The sequence below is a fragment of the Channa argus genome, chromosome 3 (assembly GCF_033026475.1).
Source record: "Channa argus isolate prfri chromosome 3, Channa argus male v1.0, whole genome shotgun sequence".
Classification (NCBI taxonomy): domain Eukaryota; kingdom Metazoa; phylum Chordata; class Actinopteri; order Anabantiformes; family Channidae; genus Channa; species Channa argus.
Window position 1 is genome coordinate 23,464,070 of NC_090199.1, and position 18,918 is coordinate 23,482,987.

The 18,918-nt window shown below is 38.7% G+C and overlaps 2 protein-coding genes across 5 annotated transcripts; one reads left to right on the plus strand and one right to left on the minus strand.

Annotated features, from left to right (window-relative positions):
- The first annotated feature begins 22 nt into the window (after positions 1 to 22).
- Positions 23 to 15,384, plus strand: micall1a (MICAL-like 1a). 3 transcript variants are annotated; one of them, XM_067498098.1, is made up of 16 exons: positions 23 to 718; positions 3,615 to 3,663; positions 5,235 to 5,373; positions 6,268 to 6,362; positions 7,460 to 7,620; positions 8,330 to 8,922; positions 9,009 to 9,069; positions 9,281 to 9,720; positions 10,773 to 11,158; positions 11,245 to 11,379; positions 11,495 to 11,621; positions 11,858 to 11,948; positions 12,090 to 12,163; positions 12,858 to 12,972; positions 13,078 to 13,124; positions 13,983 to 15,384. In XM_067498098.1, the coding sequence occupies exons 1-16, from the start codon at positions 573 to 575 to the stop codon at positions 14,114 to 14,116; spliced, it is 2,793 nt and encodes a 930-aa protein (XP_067354199.1). In that variant the 5' UTR covers positions 23 to 572; the 3' UTR covers positions 14,117 to 15,384. The 3 variants fall into 3 exon arrangements, with proteins under 3 accessions (XP_067354199.1, XP_067354200.1, XP_067354202.1); XM_067498099.1 differs by having other exon boundaries at positions 10,815 to 11,158; XM_067498101.1 differs by lacking the exon at positions 13,078 to 13,124.
- A 136-nt stretch (positions 15,385 to 15,520) lies between these two features.
- Positions 15,521 to 17,425, minus strand: c3h22orf23 (chromosome 3 C22orf23 homolog). Of its 2 annotated transcripts, none has more exons than XM_067498107.1 (7): positions 17,329 to 17,425; positions 16,968 to 17,061; positions 16,726 to 16,788; positions 16,455 to 16,628; positions 16,191 to 16,325; positions 15,934 to 16,034; positions 15,521 to 15,712 (listed from the first exon to the last, which is right to left on the minus strand). In XM_067498107.1, the coding sequence occupies exons 2-7, from the start codon at positions 17,059 to 17,061 to the stop codon at positions 15,536 to 15,538; spliced, it is 744 nt and encodes a 247-aa protein (XP_067354208.1). In that variant the 5' UTR covers positions 17,329 to 17,425; the 3' UTR covers positions 15,521 to 15,535. The 2 variants fall into 2 exon arrangements, with proteins under 2 accessions (XP_067354208.1, XP_067354209.1); XM_067498108.1 differs by having other exon boundaries at positions 17,202 to 17,419.
- Positions 17,426 to 18,918: the final 1,493 nt, after the last annotated feature.

An 18,918-nucleotide genomic window follows, 5' to 3' on the forward strand; every position in this document is an offset into this window, starting at 1 on the left:
AAAAAAAAATCGTGTTGTTTTTAACCTCAAAGACAAACCTATCACCTCTGTGTCGCATCAAACTGGATCATCGATCGAAACTGTGGAGGAGACTCTCTATTGTGCCGGTGCTCAACAAAAAGAAGCAAACCCTGCAAACTGCTGACCAGAGCTCCCAGGAGGATACCGTAGCAAGTTAGCTAAGTTGGCTAACTTAAATGAAGAACTTTGTTGGCAAGCTAACGTTACCGTTATCATCTCCGGATATCAGCCGCGACTAGCCCGGGGATCAAAGTTTCAGCTGTGGTAACTATTTGCTATCGGACAGTGCCGACACCATGCGATACTGTTGCAAAAGTCAGCTAAAATCTAGATAGCAAGCCGGGCTAGTCTTTTAACGTGGCTCACTGGCTGTTAATGAATGTAACGTAAGTTACCACCACATCGGGTGTTGCCTGTCTGTCGCCTCTACGCTAAGACCCAGTCGATGACTCGTCTGCGACTGTAGAAAAGACTTTGCATTGTGTGCTCTCACGCCTGTTTCTAGAGCATCGACTTTGTTGGCAGGAATATTCGGATTGCTATGAAATAGTATGATGGGATCTCTCAAGGCTCTCCAGGAGTGGTGTCGGATACAGTGTCAAAATTACAACGATGTGGAAATAAAGGACATGTCAACGTCCTTTCGGGACGGTCTGGCATTTTGTGCCATAATACATCGTTACAGACCCGATTTGATGTAAGTATCCTTTTACTAAGTAGCATAGACAGATGGTAGCAAGTAAATAGACAGCTAGAAAGTAGCTCGAATAAACGGTGAATAGCTAATTTGACAAGCTGGATTTGAACACAGCAGCTTGATCCATTAGTAGGTGGGCACATCTTTGATAGGCTGGTGATTCCCTTTACCTTAAATCCAGACCACAGTGCAAAACTTAGTAATCAGATAAATGCACAGCAAACTAGATAGCATAGTCGTGAAACCATCTTTGCTTTAAATCAATATGTGAGCAGATTTATGAGGACTGGGTTTATGTAAGGCCCATATTCACAAAAATACAAGTTGCTCTTTTTTGAGAATACTTGCAAGAGGAAAGCCTCTCAATCCAAACCTCGTATTAACAAGGCTAAATATGTTTCTTCTATATACTTGCATGTGCAATGAACATGGCTATTATGGCCCCAACACTGTTTTCAATGTTTAATAAGTTTTCTTTTTATATTATCTTTGCTTAAATCACCAGTGATAATATTCATGTGAGCACTGTACAGTGAGTGAGAGGCCAGTGTGCTGGACTTAACTCAGACTGACTTGCCATGCCCTGTGTGCAAAAACATCCCCCTCCTCTCTGCATTTTCCACCTACACACTCAGCACAGAAGCCACTACAAGCCACATCCGCAGTATCAATGCGAATAAAATGACTTGTATATATTTAAAGGATGAGGAAGTGTTGACTGCCCATTGTTTTGGTAGAGACCAAAATCACAGATTTACGGTTTTACTTTTCATAACTTGATTACAGTTGAAGAGTGCAAGAGGAAAGTATGTGTTATCCAACGGGGATGCTTATTTAATGATCATATACTTGTTACAAACTATATTATTAACATAAGTGAATCATTTGTTTAGAAAAAAATGCAAAAGAAATGCAGTTATTTGCAGTTTGACAGTAAACATGCTGTTATGTTCTTCCTGGGTCCTGGAAGGAAATTTGGCACGATGGAATGATTTTTGACAATAAGCAGCTTGCTCATGCTCTTCATCACTTAGGTGGTCCAGATTCTTATGAGTAAAAAACTATGCTTGAATTGTACTAGGAAAAAACATTTAATGGACTAGTCACAGAAGGAGAAGTCAGTCAAGCAAGAAAAGCCAAGGTGTGACAGTGGAAAATCCTAAACACCCAGCTAATAAGTCGTTCCTCTTTAATTTGCACCCCGGCATGTCTTCCTGTGTAGCTGCAGTGGCCAAGCCGAACTCCCTCTGATCCAGACAGACAGTTTGTCAGGGTAATCTTCAGCTGAGACCTCTGGCTGTCAAACTGGATTTAGCTCTATTACAGGAACAGGCCATTGTAGCCCTGCAGTCTATTGTCAGTGTATTCTCATGAGAAAACATCAGACTGTCCAACACAGAGGAGACCCATTATTACAGCAAATTACCTTATTTGAATTTGCTTAGCTAAGACCCACCGTCACTCATGTCACTTTGTTGAAGAGGCTAGTGTGATATGATTTCAAGAAATCATCTTTGGCCTGGTAAACTAAAGTGGATGGCAGAGTGCTATCAGTCTACAAACTGCACCTTTTAAAACTTTATAATGGAACATATTAAAAATATTAACGCATATTAAACATATTAACGCAAAATCTGCTTTGTTTTTATATTGCCTTCTCTGTTTTTAAATGTGTCTATTTAATGCAGTTTTATCTAAATGTGTCTATTTAATGCATTTTTGTTTCGTCTACTACTAAAACTACTGATTTATAATTTAAATTTCCCTTTTTGACTATCACAACAGAATTAAATCCTAATTCTGCACACTTGATCACAGTCTAACTGAACCAGATATTGCAGCTATTCTTGCTAATCAGGTTTTCATATGGGTTTTCAAGTGCCTAGGACACAGTACACATACATTATACTCAGACACTATTCGTCAGCAGTCCTCTTTCCTAAAATAAACCTGAGAATGAGACTCAGAGTCACGGCGGATTCAGATCACACACACTTCTCTCGATCATCCATGTCAGTGACCAGTGGCACTGTCTTTCCTGCTAAGCTAAACTGCCCCAGTAACTGTTTTGGTAATATTTGTCTAAGTTTCCGCATGTCCATCTGGTAGTGTTGGTAGATCTGACACAGTGGACTTGTTTTGACATGATCTTAGTGTTAGAGCTGCTGCTCTGTGTGTTTGTGACCATGGGAACTAGATTAGAGAGAACAGAGGTCACTTTGTGTACCTCCAACACAGAGCTTATTCACAGGGTTTTTCCTTCTTGAGAGTTCCAAATGGTCTCCACAAGCTCTCACCGGGGTCACTGTAGGGTTTTTTTTTCACCCCCAACATTTTTTTATTGTCCTAACTGCTATACACTGGTGTCAGCATACGTTTATTCATTGCATGCACACAACCAAATTTTCATTCCAGAACACCTCAGACATCTTTCTAGTTTTACTGCAGGATGTTTACTGGAGAGAGCCTGGCTTTAGTTCCTTGCTTCAGGCATTTCAAAGCAGAGCCTTGTAATTATCAGCCCATCACTCCAGTTTAGTGCACTTGCTTTTTTCCTTGTGTCCTGGCAGTTTTTAACATCAGGCGTCATTTATGTATGGCTTTGGAGCAGTCGTGTGCTCTGTTAGCTGTGAAGCTTAACAGCTAACCATTTCTGTCACATTATCATGCTAATAATAGCATTTCAGTGGTTCAGTGGTTTGCATAAGTAGGACAAGGTCAGCAAGCAATACAGGATTGTTATATATCATCGTGGCTTTATTGGTTACTACTGTATGATCTCCTTTAAGAGCCCCGGCCTAAAAGATACCATGAGCTACAGTTGTTGCAGGCGACAAATGTACACCGACCTGTATATTCATTCTTATTAACATTGTTTATATTCTTGTCATTTCAGAGACTTCGGCTCGCTGTCTAAAGAGAATGTATACGAAAACAATCGACTGGTGAGGCATCTTACAACTATATGTTACAAGGATGAAATGCTGCTATGCTATGATCTGTTGTTGTATGATACCATATGATTACCAGTTTTATCTTGAAAGGTGCATGAGATCTTGTTAGTTAACTATTTTCTGTCACTCAGCATCACCCACAGTGTATGCTTCATTCAGCAACAGAATTATTGAGCCTTATTATTGAGTATATACTATACAAATTTTTTTCATATTTCTCTTGTTCTATTTTTTTCCCCACATTATTTGTATGCCAACAGAACACTGAGCGATAAAATGGGACTCTCCGCATGTTCTGTCTGAGTTAAGATTTGACAGCTCTGTCCTGTTTCTGTCAGTTTGAGGTAGCAAGAGAAACAAACAGGTCATATGGATTTTTATAAATAAATCAAATACGTCACAGTATCTAACACGACTGTTAATACAGAGAGCCTGCGACGGGCTACTGGGTCAGATTTTACACTCTTGTATTTGTCTACCCTTCTGGCCTTTCTGTCACAAATTGTTTTCATTAATCAGTTAAATGGTTAAATGTTAGTCACATTATAATAAAATTTCATGTGAATGTAAGTGACATAAAGGCAGGTTGGGTAACACAGATTACTCTGAAAGTCTATGACTCATTATTGCATGCCGGTTTGAACTACAACCCTCACCCTCTTTAGTGAATCAGCAGTACGTCATTAATCTAGAGCGGATTAACTCAAAATACATTTTCAGTAAATTGGAGAAAAGCAGGTAGACCTGGTAATAACCACTCGGCAGCAAAGCAGTTTTTTTGTAGGATAAAGTGCAATGCATTTTGATTAGTTTCAATTTGGTTCCACTTTGTCCATGTGCAGGATTTTTTAGCTGGATTATGTCCATACTGTGTAACTGCCAACAATTGTATCTGCGTTATGTAACTTTACTCACCGTCTCATTTGTTGTTTGTTGTTTAGTGAAATTTGTCATTAGAGTAATGGTTATCTTCAAAGGACTATTTGTTACATTATGAGCAAATAATGTTTTGGCAACAGAAGTAGTTTAATCAGAGCATCAAGTATCTGCTGGTTGGGACGAAATGGTGAGCTGCTTGATTTGTTGGGCACATGCAACAAAGGCATTGTAGTGTCCTGTGTATGTTGTGTCCTCTGTCCATGTTTACATGGAGCCAAATTAAATAGATTTTAAATAATACACATTGGCAATGAATATAGTTTTAATTTGGCAATGTTTAAAATATCAGTATCTAAGACACGAATGAAGTGATAACAGTTGTAATACTCTGATCACTGCCTTTGCTTACACATGTAAACTTAACCATTACTGTTCCTCTGTGTCTTATTTTAAATTATTTACACAAACTATGGAAGAAACTTGAAAAAACATACATGTAACATTGCAGAGTTGACAGAATGGACACCATATAAGATATACATACAATCACACATACAAACATCCTTAGAGTTAATATGCACAAATAAACAGACATAAAAATACACAAATGTAACACATCTTCCCTTAACTCCTACCCTTCCTACATCTCTTAAGCTGCTTGTTTTCTCTTTTCCTCATTGTAGGCATTTGAAGTGGCTGAGACAGAGCTGGGGATTCCAGCCCTCTTGGACCCAGAAGACATGGTGTCTATGAAAGTGCCTGACAGGCTCAGCATTATTACCTATGTCTCCCAGTATTACAACTTCTTCATTAAGTCTCAAGGTTGGTAAACAGAATTCTGCTGGATTTTGACTCCGTGTTACTTCAAGCGATTTGCTGACACAGTCGGTTTTTGTTTTTGGCCCTGGTACCTATCAATTACCTTTTCTATTATTAGGTACTGGCTAATACCTGTACTTATATTTGCCTTCAATATATAATCATCAAATATGTATCTAGCCTATTCAATATTCCTAGAGGTCTTGGTTCAAATTGATCACATTTATAAATTGAATGTATTAATATGATATGAAAGGAGGAATACATGTAAATGGGATAATGTGACACTTAAACTGACATGATGAGATATTTCACTGCTGATTTCTGTCAGTCAACAGTGGGCAGTGGGCTTAGAGTGTTGCTACTGGCTCTTCATCTTATAGTAACTGCTAATATGCCAATCTTGTTACTACCTAATGAGGATTATCACCATGTTTCTAGATTTATATCTGATTTGTTTAATAATTAATTTGTCATTGTGGAAACATTGCTTTGGTTTAATGAGAGATCGTGATGAGACGTTCTCCTTATTTATCTCTGTGTTACATATGTGCACAAAAATAACACATGAAAGGAGATAAAGATAGGAAAAATGTGCTCAGATTTTTATTTCCCTCAAATACAGGACAGTAAACCTAAATAGAAAATTGGAATCAGATCATTGAAATATGCCTGGATTGTTGTTGATTTGATATATGATATTTAGCATCAGATTAAGACATCTCTACTTCCAGTGGTGACTATGGGTTTCATGGCTATATTGTAATTTAACTTTTTTAAATTTGTGCTTATTTACTTATTATCTTATCATTTCAAATTAATCTAAACTGCCAAGTTAAATTGTCAAATAATTAGTTTATGTCATAGCTTTACTGAACTTTTATTCATCTCTGACAGCAAAGCCCACTTGTGTGAAGAGACTGAGTTCTGTTGGTCATAATGAGCCAGCTCAGAAAAGGCCTCCGACCCCTTTGGAAGACGAAGAGTCTCAGGTAAGAACAAAATTTGGGACCAGGAGAATTTGTAGAGACAACCAAATTTTCCTCTCGTGTTTTTTTGTTATTTTTTTCTTTTGCCACACTAAGCTATGCATTACACATAATTCCAGGAATTATTAAGATGTATTTTGCTAATAGTGTATTTTGTTTTCGGCCTGAGATTTTTCAAGCCTTGGAATGTCTAATTATAATTCTGCATGGGCTATATGGAGGCATTAAGTCATCTGATCTGTACAATACAAATCCCATCCTGTCATTTAGGTAGTACAATGCACAATACCCACATTTATGTTTTATAATTAGTCCATCCTAGTGTGGGTATTGTGTTGCATAGCAGGGGAAAAACAAAGGAACAGAGGTAGAGTGAGTCTATAGTCTCTGTATCCTGTTTTCTTTCTTCTTTCACATACCTTTAACCTCTTTCTTCCATGTACTGGCATCCTCCTCAATTTCCATCTCCCCCCCACCCTCTTCAGATGTAAATCCATTCCACTCTGTCTTCTTCCTGTTCCTCCTCTTCTTCACATTTGATCCCCTTTACACTGTCTGATCCTCAGCCTAGGCAGTAAGAAGGGGTGGGGATGGGCTAGGAGGTGAAAGCAAAAAAATTTATATTAATAGCAGTCTTATATTAACAGTTTTTTGGACATATAAAAACAGTCGTATTATATCAAGACTCTTTGCTAATATTTTAAATATGCTGCTACTAACTCATTTACTTAAATCAAATGAAAAACCAAATGCCTAAAAACAATATATATATCCAAATATCAATCATATGACACGCCAAATATGTGACTCTGACAATTGTTTTTTTTAACTAATCAACTCTTTATTTTATCATAGTGCCAATTTAGTTAATCAGATGATGGTGTTTTGCAGTGAGGAACCCCACATATACACCATAATCAGTAGATCTTGGAATAACAAGGCAGATGTTTATAGCCAAACAGAATGAGCAAACCACATCCTTAAATCCTGACTACATGTTTGATCTCCCCCTTTCCCATTACTTTCCATCTCCACCCCTTTCTCCTGATGTCTCTTCCCTGACCCCTCTCGGCAAACAACGTCCCGGTTGCTTGCACTAGCCAATGCAGCCTGCACAGACTGGTGTAGCACTGGGTGTAGCAGCTGGTGCAGCAGTCAAAAAAAGCATGCTCAGCAGCACCTGTGCTGCCTGCCAGAAACACGTCCACCTGGTGCAGAGGTTTCTGGTGGATGGCAAGCTCTACCATCGCAACTGTTTCAGGTAAATACTGCAGCTATGGCTACTGGTGACTCTTTGTCATACAAACAATTAAATGGAACCCATTTCTTAACATGCTACAAATACAAAAAACTAAAAGTACCATTTTCACTTTGCTAACGTTCTCTGTCATGATTTCAGTCTTGGTTGACTCGTCAGCACTCAGAGTCACACAATACTTGTCAGAAATACAATATTACTGTTTTGATTATTTACTTAGCAGCCATATAAACTCACATTGTTTAAATGATGAATTTAGTAAACAAATGACATTTTTCATCATGCCATGACTCATGTATGCTAACTGTAGTGCACGAATCATGTGCTTTAAATGGGAAATAGTAGTTGTAGAAAATACTTGTTGTCAGTACATGAATGCAGTGTTTCCTGTGGATTGTTTTTTTTTTTTCTGTATGAGCAGGAAATTTAAATTTATCATGAAATTAAAAAGCTAAATAGAAAGCTGATAACAGAATGTTACATTGCTATTGCTTAAAAATAATGCCAAGAAATTATGCCAAAGAGTTTAATTTCATGATAATCCCTGGATTTAATTTTTAAGAGAACAGGGGAAATGACATTTGGACTTCCTACCAAACCAGTAAATAACAATACCAGATTACTGTGTGTATTATTGTTTTGTAGATTTATTTGTGTAATTTTCAAGACTTGTTGAGGATCTTACTGACCTCCTGTGACATTGTTGTTTCAGGTGCACAGAATGTCACAGCACTCTGCTTCCTGGATCCTACAAATTAGGAGTCGACTCTGGGTCATTGGTCTGTACACATCATTTTACACGGCCTGCTTTAGCCAGTCAGAATGGACGGCCAGATCTTAGTAAGAAGCCAGTTTTCGCTCAATCTGCCAGGATGGGTCTCAGCACAATTCCTCACTCGCCACCCTCTGAGAGGACCCAGACAGAGACTCTTTCTGTGGTGAGCCCAACAAACGACATACCTACCAGCAACTCTGTCACACCCCATCTTGTTACAACAGACAAAGCAGAGTCAGACAAGTCAAAAGAGATTGATGGCCATGAATCTGAGGAAAAAACCCACTCTTCATCACCTCCTAACCCCTTTGATGAAAGTGATGAAGAGGAAGAACAGGCAGAGAAAGAGGAAGACTCTCAAACACCAGCCAAATCTACAGCTAATGGGGACCTCCCTTGTACACCTGACACTCATCACGAAGGTACCAGTCGGCCGGTGCCGGCACCCCGCAGGGTTTCTGAACCCACAACCCCTCCTCGCCCTGCCCCTCGGGTTAGGCTTACTCGTACAGCAGACGGCCTTACAGTCGGTGTGTGCTTATGGCAGAGTATAGATGATTAGAAAGATAAACATAACATTCTAATACTAATCCTTATATTCATATTTAAAATGCAGGTGAACATCAGAAACCTCCAACTCCTCCCAAACCTCGAGAAAGATCACAGTCTCCTGGCAGGTAGCTAGATTTATTTTTAAATGCCTCTTTACGTGTCAGTTCCTTTCATTTCACATACCTTAATCATATGACCACAGTTCTCCACCACAGCTGACCACGTGTCTGTCTGAACATGTACTGTTGTTTGTTCCTCCATGTCTCCATTTGGCTGTATTTTGTTGTCTTCCTCTCTGTGAACCCTCCATTCATTTCTGTGTATCTCACTGTCCAGCCTGTCAACTGGCACACATAAACCCAAAGACCCACCTTGGCTTGCCCTGGTCCAATCAGAATCAAAAAGGAAGAAAGCCCCACCCCCTCCCCCTGCTGGACTGGCAACTCCTCCCAACACAGGCTCTCTGTCCTCTCTTAAGGGAGATGGCTCCAGACCCAGTACACCCCCTCCGCCCTTAAACCCATTTGAGGATGACGATGAAAATAATGAGGTTGAGGAGGAAGAGGGGAGTGAAGGAGCTGCAGTTCCACCCACAGTGGCAGCTACTCATCCATGGTACTGCATCACTCAGACACCAGACACAACAGGTTCTAACAGTGAGCCAAGTGGAGGAAGATCATCCCAGTCTGCTAGTCCCAGGAGTGCAAAGAGCAAGAAACGTCCAGCACCCCGAGCTCCACAGCGACCTGCCAGTAACCAAGTTCAGGCTAACCAAGGTCAGTTTTATCAAACGGCAAACATTACATAGCTGCAATGTTGAATTTCCATTTAATAAATATCTAACAGTTCACTCATTGTGCCATATCTGGCAAGCTGTTCATTTAATAGGAATGGAATGCCTTTAGTGTGGTACCCCCTGAACTAAGTCTATACGCTGTGGGCAGGTGAATGTTGGTCAAAGTAAAATTACCCTTTAGATGATACAGTTCATAAGGATTAGAACGTGTGTCTGCTCACACTGTAGTTTCATGGCAACTACGTTGGTAAAGAGCAGGAACATGCTTTTATTGGAAAGAACAAGTTATTTGCAGAATTTCAGTAGATTGGTGTTGAAATGCATCTGTGATGTTAACGTCTCCACTTTGTGCTTCATATAAGGGTGTACCTTGTGTAAGAATTGTAATGATTTTTATTCTTTAAATTATTGGATCTAAAGTAATTGTACAAATTATTGTTTGTTCAGGATTATTGTCCTCCTGCATTTAAGCCAATAATGTTGTTTTATCAGATGTGAAAACATTGTTCCAGAGCTAGTCAGACATGATTTGCAACTGTAGTCTGATATTTGCATCCTTTCAAGTACTATACAACCACCACATTTCATCTGCTGAGTTTAACATGTCCTGTATATCTGCTGAATTGATCGAGGTGTTTTTGTTACATACCAACATTTCATACATTTGGTGCGGCAGTCTGCATCCTCCAGCTTCTTCTTCCTCACTGATGTGTCCTTGTGCTGAGACAAAAAAAGCAACCCCCAAATGCAAATGTCACACCAGGAATTAGGTTCATACCAGTTACTTTCTCTTTCTATATTAAGTAATGGTGACGAAACATATTTTCAATATGGATTTAAAAATCATTATATTTATAGTTTAACCCAGCTAAACTGGAACAATGATTAGAAGGCTGCAGTACAAAGAGATGGATGAGTGCTCATTGTTTTTTGCTCTTTTTACCCACCCTCCCTTATTTTAAACCTGTCTAAACCAATTTTTCTTTTTCAACTCTGATCTCTTTGCACTTTTTAAAATTCTTTCTCCTATAGTTCTCCCTCACTCCCAGCCATCCTCTTGCTCTCCTTCCCCAGCGCTAAGCACAGAGAGTCTTTCCTCTGGCTCAGAGCACAGCTCCTCCCAGCACCCCTTGGGGGGTAGTGCAAGCAGTGACCAGGAACATGCCTTCACCAAAAGCATCTCAGAGCCTTCCATCTGCTCACCTTGTGACTCTGCATATTCCCCGTCCTCGTCGTCGACTGAGCATCTGCCTCATCCCTCCCCAAACCCTTCTCCTGTGCCGCCAAATGCCAGCTCTGCTCCAGCCACCCCACAGACTAGTCGCAGCTCCGAGACCAAATGGTCCAGAGCGCCTCCTCCACGTCCCCCAGTGAATCCCAGCCCACTGGCCACAGAGGCCACCCAGTCACACAACAAGGTAATGGGATCACATGGAAATAAAATCCAATACAAAGCAATAAATTTTGCATTTTTTGTTCCAGCTGTGTCTGTTTCCTCCATTAGAGGATCTGCAAGGAGAACCCATTCAACAGGAAAGCTTCTCCCTCTCCGGCTAAATCCAAAAGCAAACCACCAAAAGGCCCTCGACCTGCTAGACCCCCGGCCCCTGGTCATGGCTTCCCACTTATCAAACGCAAAGTAAAAAAGTTTGTTTGTGTTTCAAAATAAAAGCAAAATCTATAGACTGAAAGTTGACACTTGTGTTTCAAACAGAATTTCTCAACGGGTCCATCATGTACAAATGTCTATTCAGGTGCAGTCAGATCAGTACATACCAGTGGAGGACATCCACAGCGAGATGAGTCGGCTTGAGAAACAGCTAGACGAGCTGGAGCAAAGAGGAGTGGAGCTGGAAAAGAAGCTCAGAGAAAACCCTAATGGTACCTCATTGTAATGATTTTAAGGGTGTTTTATAGTGTGTCTTGACTTCCAGCGGAACCCACTAGAAAGCCAGCATTGTACACTCTTCTATTGTAATATGTAACAATTCAAAGTGAACCTGCTTAAATTGCAAATATATGAAACTATCTCCACAAGCTGTGCCCAAGAAACATTAGTTTTTAAAAAATCATAAATGTAATGTCAGTTTCATATATATAAGTGTTTTTGATCACAGATGATGATGAGGAGCACCTGTTGGTGGAATGGTTCACTCTGATCCACGAGAAACACCTTTTAGTTCGACGAGAGGCTGAGCTGGTCTACACGTACGTTTTCAGGCTGCAGAAAGACTCTTTGGCCCATCACTTATATAACCTGACTTTAGAGAAATCTCTTTCTAGTTTTACATTACACTTATTGTAAGTGTGACATCGCTAGGTAACATATTTGTATGTTGCTCACTGCAGGGCGAAGGAGCAGAACCTGGAAGAGAGGCAAGCAGATGTGGAGTATGAGCTAAGGTGTCTTCTCAACAAACCAGGTGTGTTTCAGATGTTCAGTGAAGTTTAAATAACCATTTTACTCCAAACCATGTTAGACAAAATAAGCACTGATGTAACCTGGTAACCATAATCATCCTTTTACAAATAGTAGGCCAAAAACACATTTCTCTTCTACCACTGACCTTATTTTGAAAGCGTGTACCTGGTAACCGTAATCATCCTTTTACAAATAGTAGGCCAAAAACACATTTCTCTTCTACCACTGACCTTATTTTGAAAGCGTGTTTTTATTGCAACCATACTGACAAATGTTCCTCCTGACTTTATTTGGTGTCTGTGTGAGCCATGTTAACAGTTCAGTGAGATGAGGACAGACACATTTGTTTTCCCTTACAGTGTAAGTGTGTGGGTTAATGCAACCTGGTTACCTGTATAACAGACAATTGAAAAAATCGCCTTACAGGAGAAAGCTAACTTTTAGGTGGTTACAAATATACTGATTGTGATGAACACCTAATAATTACATTCACTTCTAACATACACTGTTTACACACACTACATCGTTTACTCATTCTTCTTTTAAAATCTTGAAAAAAATTTGAAAATAACTTTTTTTTAATTATGAATATATACAGTAAGTATTGGAGCAAAATGCTTCTCATCACAAGACTTCTGCATATAATGGATTTGAGCATAAAAAGGAGAATCTGAATTCCTTGCCTGTTTCATCAGAAAAAGACTGGACGGAAGAGGATAAGAGCAGGGAGCAGGAGCTAATGGCGGAGTTGGTTACCATCATTGAACAGCGCAACCAAATAGTCAACAACATGGACCAGGACAGGCAGAGGTAATCAAAAGACCATAGCGGTTACTTCGTATTTCTGAGAGAATGTATTATTGTGTGAAGTGACATTTTGCAAGTTACAGCACTCTAAAAGCTGCTCTGTCACAGGGAAGAAGAGGAGGATAAAATTATGGAAGCCATGCTGAAGAAAAAAGGTAAGATGAAAAAGTAGCAGATTTAAAATTCTTCAGATTTATTCACCACAAAGAAACGTACAAATCAGACAATACCAAACATAACAGCATAACAACAGTGTGAGATGCAACAAAAAGACAAGAAATGTGTTACCTACGTACAGTGTGCGTTTGCTTGTGAAGGTGCATTGGGATTGGTGGATTGAAGAGGGGTAGTAAGGATAAGCAGAAAGGGTAAAATCATAAGGGAAACCACAGTTTGGGGGGAGGGGGGGTAGGAACGTACAGGGTCAGAGGGTAAGGATATACACATGTACTAAGCATATATATTGTATAATAATTATTTATGATAACATGAAAAAACTGATAATACATTCAGATAAATTAGCTAAAACATAACAAAGAGAGAAGAAAAAACCACACACACATATAGCAAAAAGAAATATACTAATGTTAATAATAATATCAATAATAATAGTAATAATACTAATATTAACCAATAGGCTGATAACAACATTAGCAATAATAGAAAGGATACAAAAGGCATAATAAAACTAATATAATGATGAAATAATTATAATGTTTAGTGAACAAAAAAGGAAAAGAAAGCTACTACCACTAATAATAATAGTAACAACAACAATAGTCATAATAATCGATCACTGCTGCTAATAATAATAATGATGCATATTATAAGAGTTATGGTATTCATCGAAAAAAAAAAGCACCATGACTAGTCTAATTTTTAGCTGTTTATGGCAGGGGTGTGCATGGCTTCAGTCCCAGGCAATTTGTTTAAATTGAATTCTTATCTGTGACTGTAGATATGCCAATGTGAATGTTGATTTTCTCGTTTTTTTGTTTTTTTTTTATTATCAGAATTCCATAAGGATCTCGACAGTGACCAGCATAAGAAAAAAGGGGCAAAGTTCAAACCCATTAAGGTGCTCAAGCGGTTGAGCCATAAAGGAGAACCAGGCAAAAGCCACAGTCCTCAGAAGGAGAAAAACTGAACAGTAAATGGATATTCTAAGAGGATGTAAAACCATTTTAACAAGACAAAGGAAAACAAAAAAGGATGTGAGAAAACAAATACATTAGTTCAAAATGTTAGAGTGACATGTCCTTATACTTTGTTACTGCCAGTGCAAGCCAGAATCTACTCAATGCTCACATCTCACTTGAAGCTTCTCAAAAACGTGACCAATTTTCGTTGTCTTTGTGGGTTTACACACCTTTTATGAACTCAAGTTCACAGGAGCTGACATATTTTTGTAAGCTCTCTGACATTTCAAGCTAGTAAAGGAGTAGGAGTAGGTTCCTAAAATACTGCACTGATTAATTGTATGTTCTTGCTTTACTATCCCTGCATTACACACCTGAGCTGGCCTCTAGGCCCTTTTAAAGGTTCAACATGTGACATGATTCCTCAGTCCATTTTCAATAAAGTCAGGTCGGTGCAATTTTATCTCTGATAACCAAAAGCTTTTCATAAGGGTATATTCTGATCCTGGCTTAATGAAACTGATACAAAGGTTAGTAAATGCATATCTGAGGTTTCATGTGATGTCTGCTCTGAGTCTGTGGTGAACAGTGGTTTTATGAAATGAACTGTGCTTTAAATGTAAACATCTACTGTTGAACTACTCAATTAACTACAGATGCATAAGCTTATCTAGCTGCGATCCTACAACTGGTTGTGCTTTCCATATTTTGAGTGGTTTTAGTGATTGTTTTGTATTGATGTCAATTGCGTAAGTGCATATCATCTATCACATGAATGAACAACACCGTATTTATGAGTGGATGTAAGTGGAAACTCAGATTTAGAAAATCAGCGATCATTTTAGAAAGTACTGAACTGCAGTTGCCTCTCAGAATGTTTTATTAAAATGAAAGGTCACATGCAATAATGAATATTAGATGTACAGTATTTTAAAATCTGAAGCAAAACATAAATTCCTAACGGTTTTAATCAGCTGTGAAAACCTACATATGCAATCATTAATTCTTATGTTTCTCTGTCTTTCTGTATGTTTAGTGTTTTGCCTTAAAGTTAATCGTTTCAATATTTGCATTGTTTGTATGAGTGCCATTTATTTAATTGTCCTTTGTTGCAGCTAATGTAAAGGTCTATTGTTTACTCTTTTTGTCACTTAGATTGTCTATTTAGCTTTCTTTTTAAATAGCATTTTCTGTAACATCTTAGCGCTATACATTGTCCTATAACAGCAGTAGATGCTGGAAGGCAGAGGAATAAAATAATTTAATGCCAATTGTTCACGTTTGTTTCTCATATATTTATTGCATTCAGCCACTGACAACACAACACAGTTGTGTCCTTGCTGCTGAATTTTCATACTCCAGATTATATACAGAAGCACCGTGAAGCCTGTGAGCTGTAACTGTTCAGCACACTTTCTTTATCACAATTAACCTAACTTGGGAATGTGCATTGAATGGTTATTAAGTTCCATTTCTTGTCCAGTTTCTTTCCAGTCCAATTTTTCTCCCGTTGTTTGTTCAACACTTGCCTTTTCCCTCTTAGGTGCCAGCGGATCACTTTTGGGAGAGTGGACTTTGTCCAGTATCTCTAGTTCTCTGATTTTCTGGATTTGAGTCATGACACATTATAGGTGTGAGTGCATTTGTGTTTCAGAGAGAAAAGGATTCTCAACGTGATGCCATTGAGGCATTAATTTACACATCAGAATATTAATAACAAGCGCACAAACCATACATGACAAATCAGTTAAGTAGAAGCTTTTTCTAAACCCAGAACAGCTTACTTCAGATGGTAATTTGAACCTAATATAAAACAATTGTTTACCTGTGATATCTCTGTGTTGATGATGGTGATGTACTTCTTCTCCTGGCCCAAAGAGGCCATATCTGCCAGAAATTGTCTTCTTTCTTCTATCTCTTCCAAAACTTAAAAAAAAAAACACACACGTATATAGTACTGGACTGAGCAGACTTAGGCTATCAGCATAAACCCTTAGTGTTCCTGTGTGTGTTGCAGTGCAAATATTTGCTCACTATTTTAGCAGGTATTATAACTTCGGAGCAGTATGCAGTTAGCCTAACCTTCCTGACGCCGGTCCCTCTCCTCTAACACTTCGCAGTTATAACATGCAGTAGCATTTGGAGTTGCAGGCGTAGGTTTATCTTGTCCGGTTGCCAATATGTTCTGAAGCCTCATCTTCTCTTTCTCCAAGTCTCCTAGAGTGACAAAAATATCGTTATCATTTTGCAGAGATCATAACAATAAGACATTATAAATGTTTAACTAAATACAGTGATTAAAGACCTACAGTAGATCCAAATGTTGGCAACACAAGCAGAACATACGTGTAGGGCCAGGATGGAACTTTTCTCTAACATAGTTGTTCCCAGAACGACAAGATTCAGCACTGCGTTTCTGGGGCTTGCCTGACAGGCGTTTCTTGACAGTTTTACCGGTTTTAGGCTGAAGGGGGGAAGCTAAAAATGTTGGGTCAGTGGTCATTGGCAAAGCTGCTCCATCTGTGCAGGGAAAAAAAGGTTTAAATCTGTAATTCTGTGGCTAGTTGACATTTCAACGTCATTTCAATGAGTGGCAATCCAAAGGCCTCAGACTTACTCTTCAGGCTTTCATTGATCTGTTTTTTTTGGAGTGTGGTGAGCCTTGACTCCTGCATCATTACTGAGCACAAAAAATAAAAAAAACACCATAATGAGGAACATGCACAACACAATAATATACAGTGACCCATTTCTGTAAACCTAAACCCACAGTCATGCACAAACTTAACCACTCTATCTCCGTTCCCCACAAAGGCACCTAACATCCACCCCATCACATCAAGAAGTACATCATCTCACATTTCAGCATGTCCTGGGTCTTCTTGCTGTACTGAGTGGCCCTTGGATCGTTCCTCAGACCCCTGCCACTTCTACTCTGTGAAGGGGTCTCCATCTGTAATTTAAAAGGAAAAACACTTTATCTGTGTTGTATTGTAGGAGAGAGTGGAGAGGCATGTTGACAATTAATTGATCACAATTACTGTGGCTAAATTCATTTAATAAGAATGTGGGGGGGGGGGGGGGGATGTTTACCTTAGCTAGCGATGCTACTAAGTGGCTAACAGTAACAGCTCAGTGTCACATGGGCCACGAGTTGAGTACAGGAAAGAAACCTGTTAGAGAAAAATAAATACGTTGAGAAGAAACCAGATAGACTTACAGAAAGGCTTCTTTTCTATCACGAATCCTTTGCATACTGACTAAGCATCATCTAAATGTCAAACTTCAGAAAGCACCGTCTTTTCCGGTGTGTCCCGTTGCCATAACAACCACGTAGCTACAGGGGAGTTGTGTGTAAGACAATAACGCTACATAATAAAACGTTTTGTTTCTAACCTCTTTTATTGTTTTAGTTTTGATATAATTGTGTTTTGACGTTCTCTGTCATTGGTGTTAAAACAAAACCAAAAACCGAAACGCAATGCTTGTCTTCAATATTCATTTTCCCATTCATCCGTCTATTGTAAGTATTTACAATATTTGGCCACTAGATGGCCAAAAAGACTGAACATTGTGACGGTTAATAATGTGCATACAAATTTTATGTTTAAGACACACATTATAAAGCATTTATTATTAACACAAGTTTTATGTTAGACATGATGTTGGATGGATATTTTTACTATGATGATGATGCAAATAAATATATGTGGTACATAATCCTATCATTCTGTCTCTGTTACATTTGTTTTACTTCATCTGTTGGCATCACAAAGGTTCACTTTCTCTACAGTGATTATTAAAAAATCAATACTGTATCACAAAGCATCAAGCAGTGATAAAGGAAATAATATAAGAATTAGAGCAGTGAAAGAGGATGATCACAACTGCCATAAAGATGATTACATAATTCCTAAATTACACAAGGGTTGACTAGATACAATGCAAGTTATCTCTATTTTGTTTGGTGACTTTTTGTCATATATTAACTGTTTATGCACATTTTTACTTAGTATAGGGCCATTAGAAGTGTTTAAAAAAAACAACTGGCTACCACAGCTTTCAGCTTGCGTAGTAAATGTCACTCAGAGGGAAAGTCTTTATCAGTGGCGGGCTGGTCATCTGAGATCAGCAGCTGTCAGAGGTCCATTATCTGTGCTAAGACAGCAGCCTGCTTCTGGCCCATTTCAAATGATAAACAGCAGCCAGAATATAATCACCTTTCACACACAGGTCTTCTCAGAAGTCCCAGCTACATGTCTTCACCCCGAAGACAGAGACCTGACCTGTGTTAGTCTATCTTTGTGTATATGTGTGTGTGTGTGTGTGTGTGTGTGTGTGTGTGTGTGTTAAAACTATCAGAAGCAATAGGGTTTTATAGCAGACCTAAGCCCTGAAACATGCCTATATTGGTATGTTTATCAGGTACATCAGGCTACATACATGTGCTTTTATCACCTAGCATTTATTTGTTTTAAAGATCAACCCCAGTTGCTGTTTAAATTATTATTATGTTTTCTGTAACATTTTTCTTTTGATTCTGCCCACAACACATGAAATTAAATATGTTTACATACATCAAAACTCTCCCTCAGACTAAAGAAGCTCTTTGGATGAGCAGCACGACATTTTCAGCTAAGAAGAAAAAAATGCAGTTGACATGACTCAACTTCTAGATAACCACACCTGGATGAATGAGAACTTTCACCGACACCAAAACAGTCTGTTAGTCTGAGCCAAAGCATGCTTTCTTAGATAGTAATTAGTCATCTGATAAGGAACAATTATCTGTTTACTGGCGAATGAAAAA

Bases quoted from the DNA above. Each gene is read 5' to 3' on its own strand.
- micall1a (XM_067498098.1), top strand. From the start codon at position 573: ATGATGGGATCTCTCAAGGCTCTCCAGGAGTGGTGTCGGATACAGTGT. The intron at 3,664-5,234 runs GTGAGGCATCTT...TCCTCATTGTAG, and splicing joins TATACGAAAACAATCGACTG to GCATTTGAAGTGGCTGAGAC. The intron at 12,973-13,077 runs GTAATCAAAAGA...GCTCTGTCACAG, and splicing joins ATGGACCAGGACAGGCAGAG to GGAAGAAGAGGAGGATAAAA.
- c3h22orf23 (XM_067498107.1), bottom strand. From the start codon at position 17,061: ATGGAGACCCCTTCACAGAGTAGAAGTGGCAGGGGTCTGAGGAACGAT. The intron at 16,789-16,967 runs GTGAGATGATGT...TTTTGTGCTCAG, and splicing joins GACCCAGGACATGCTGAAAT to TAATGATGCAGGAGTCAAGG. The intron at 15,713-15,933 runs GTAAACAATTGT...ACTCAAATCCAG, and splicing joins TCAACACAGAGATATCACAG to AAAATCAGAGAACTAGAGAT.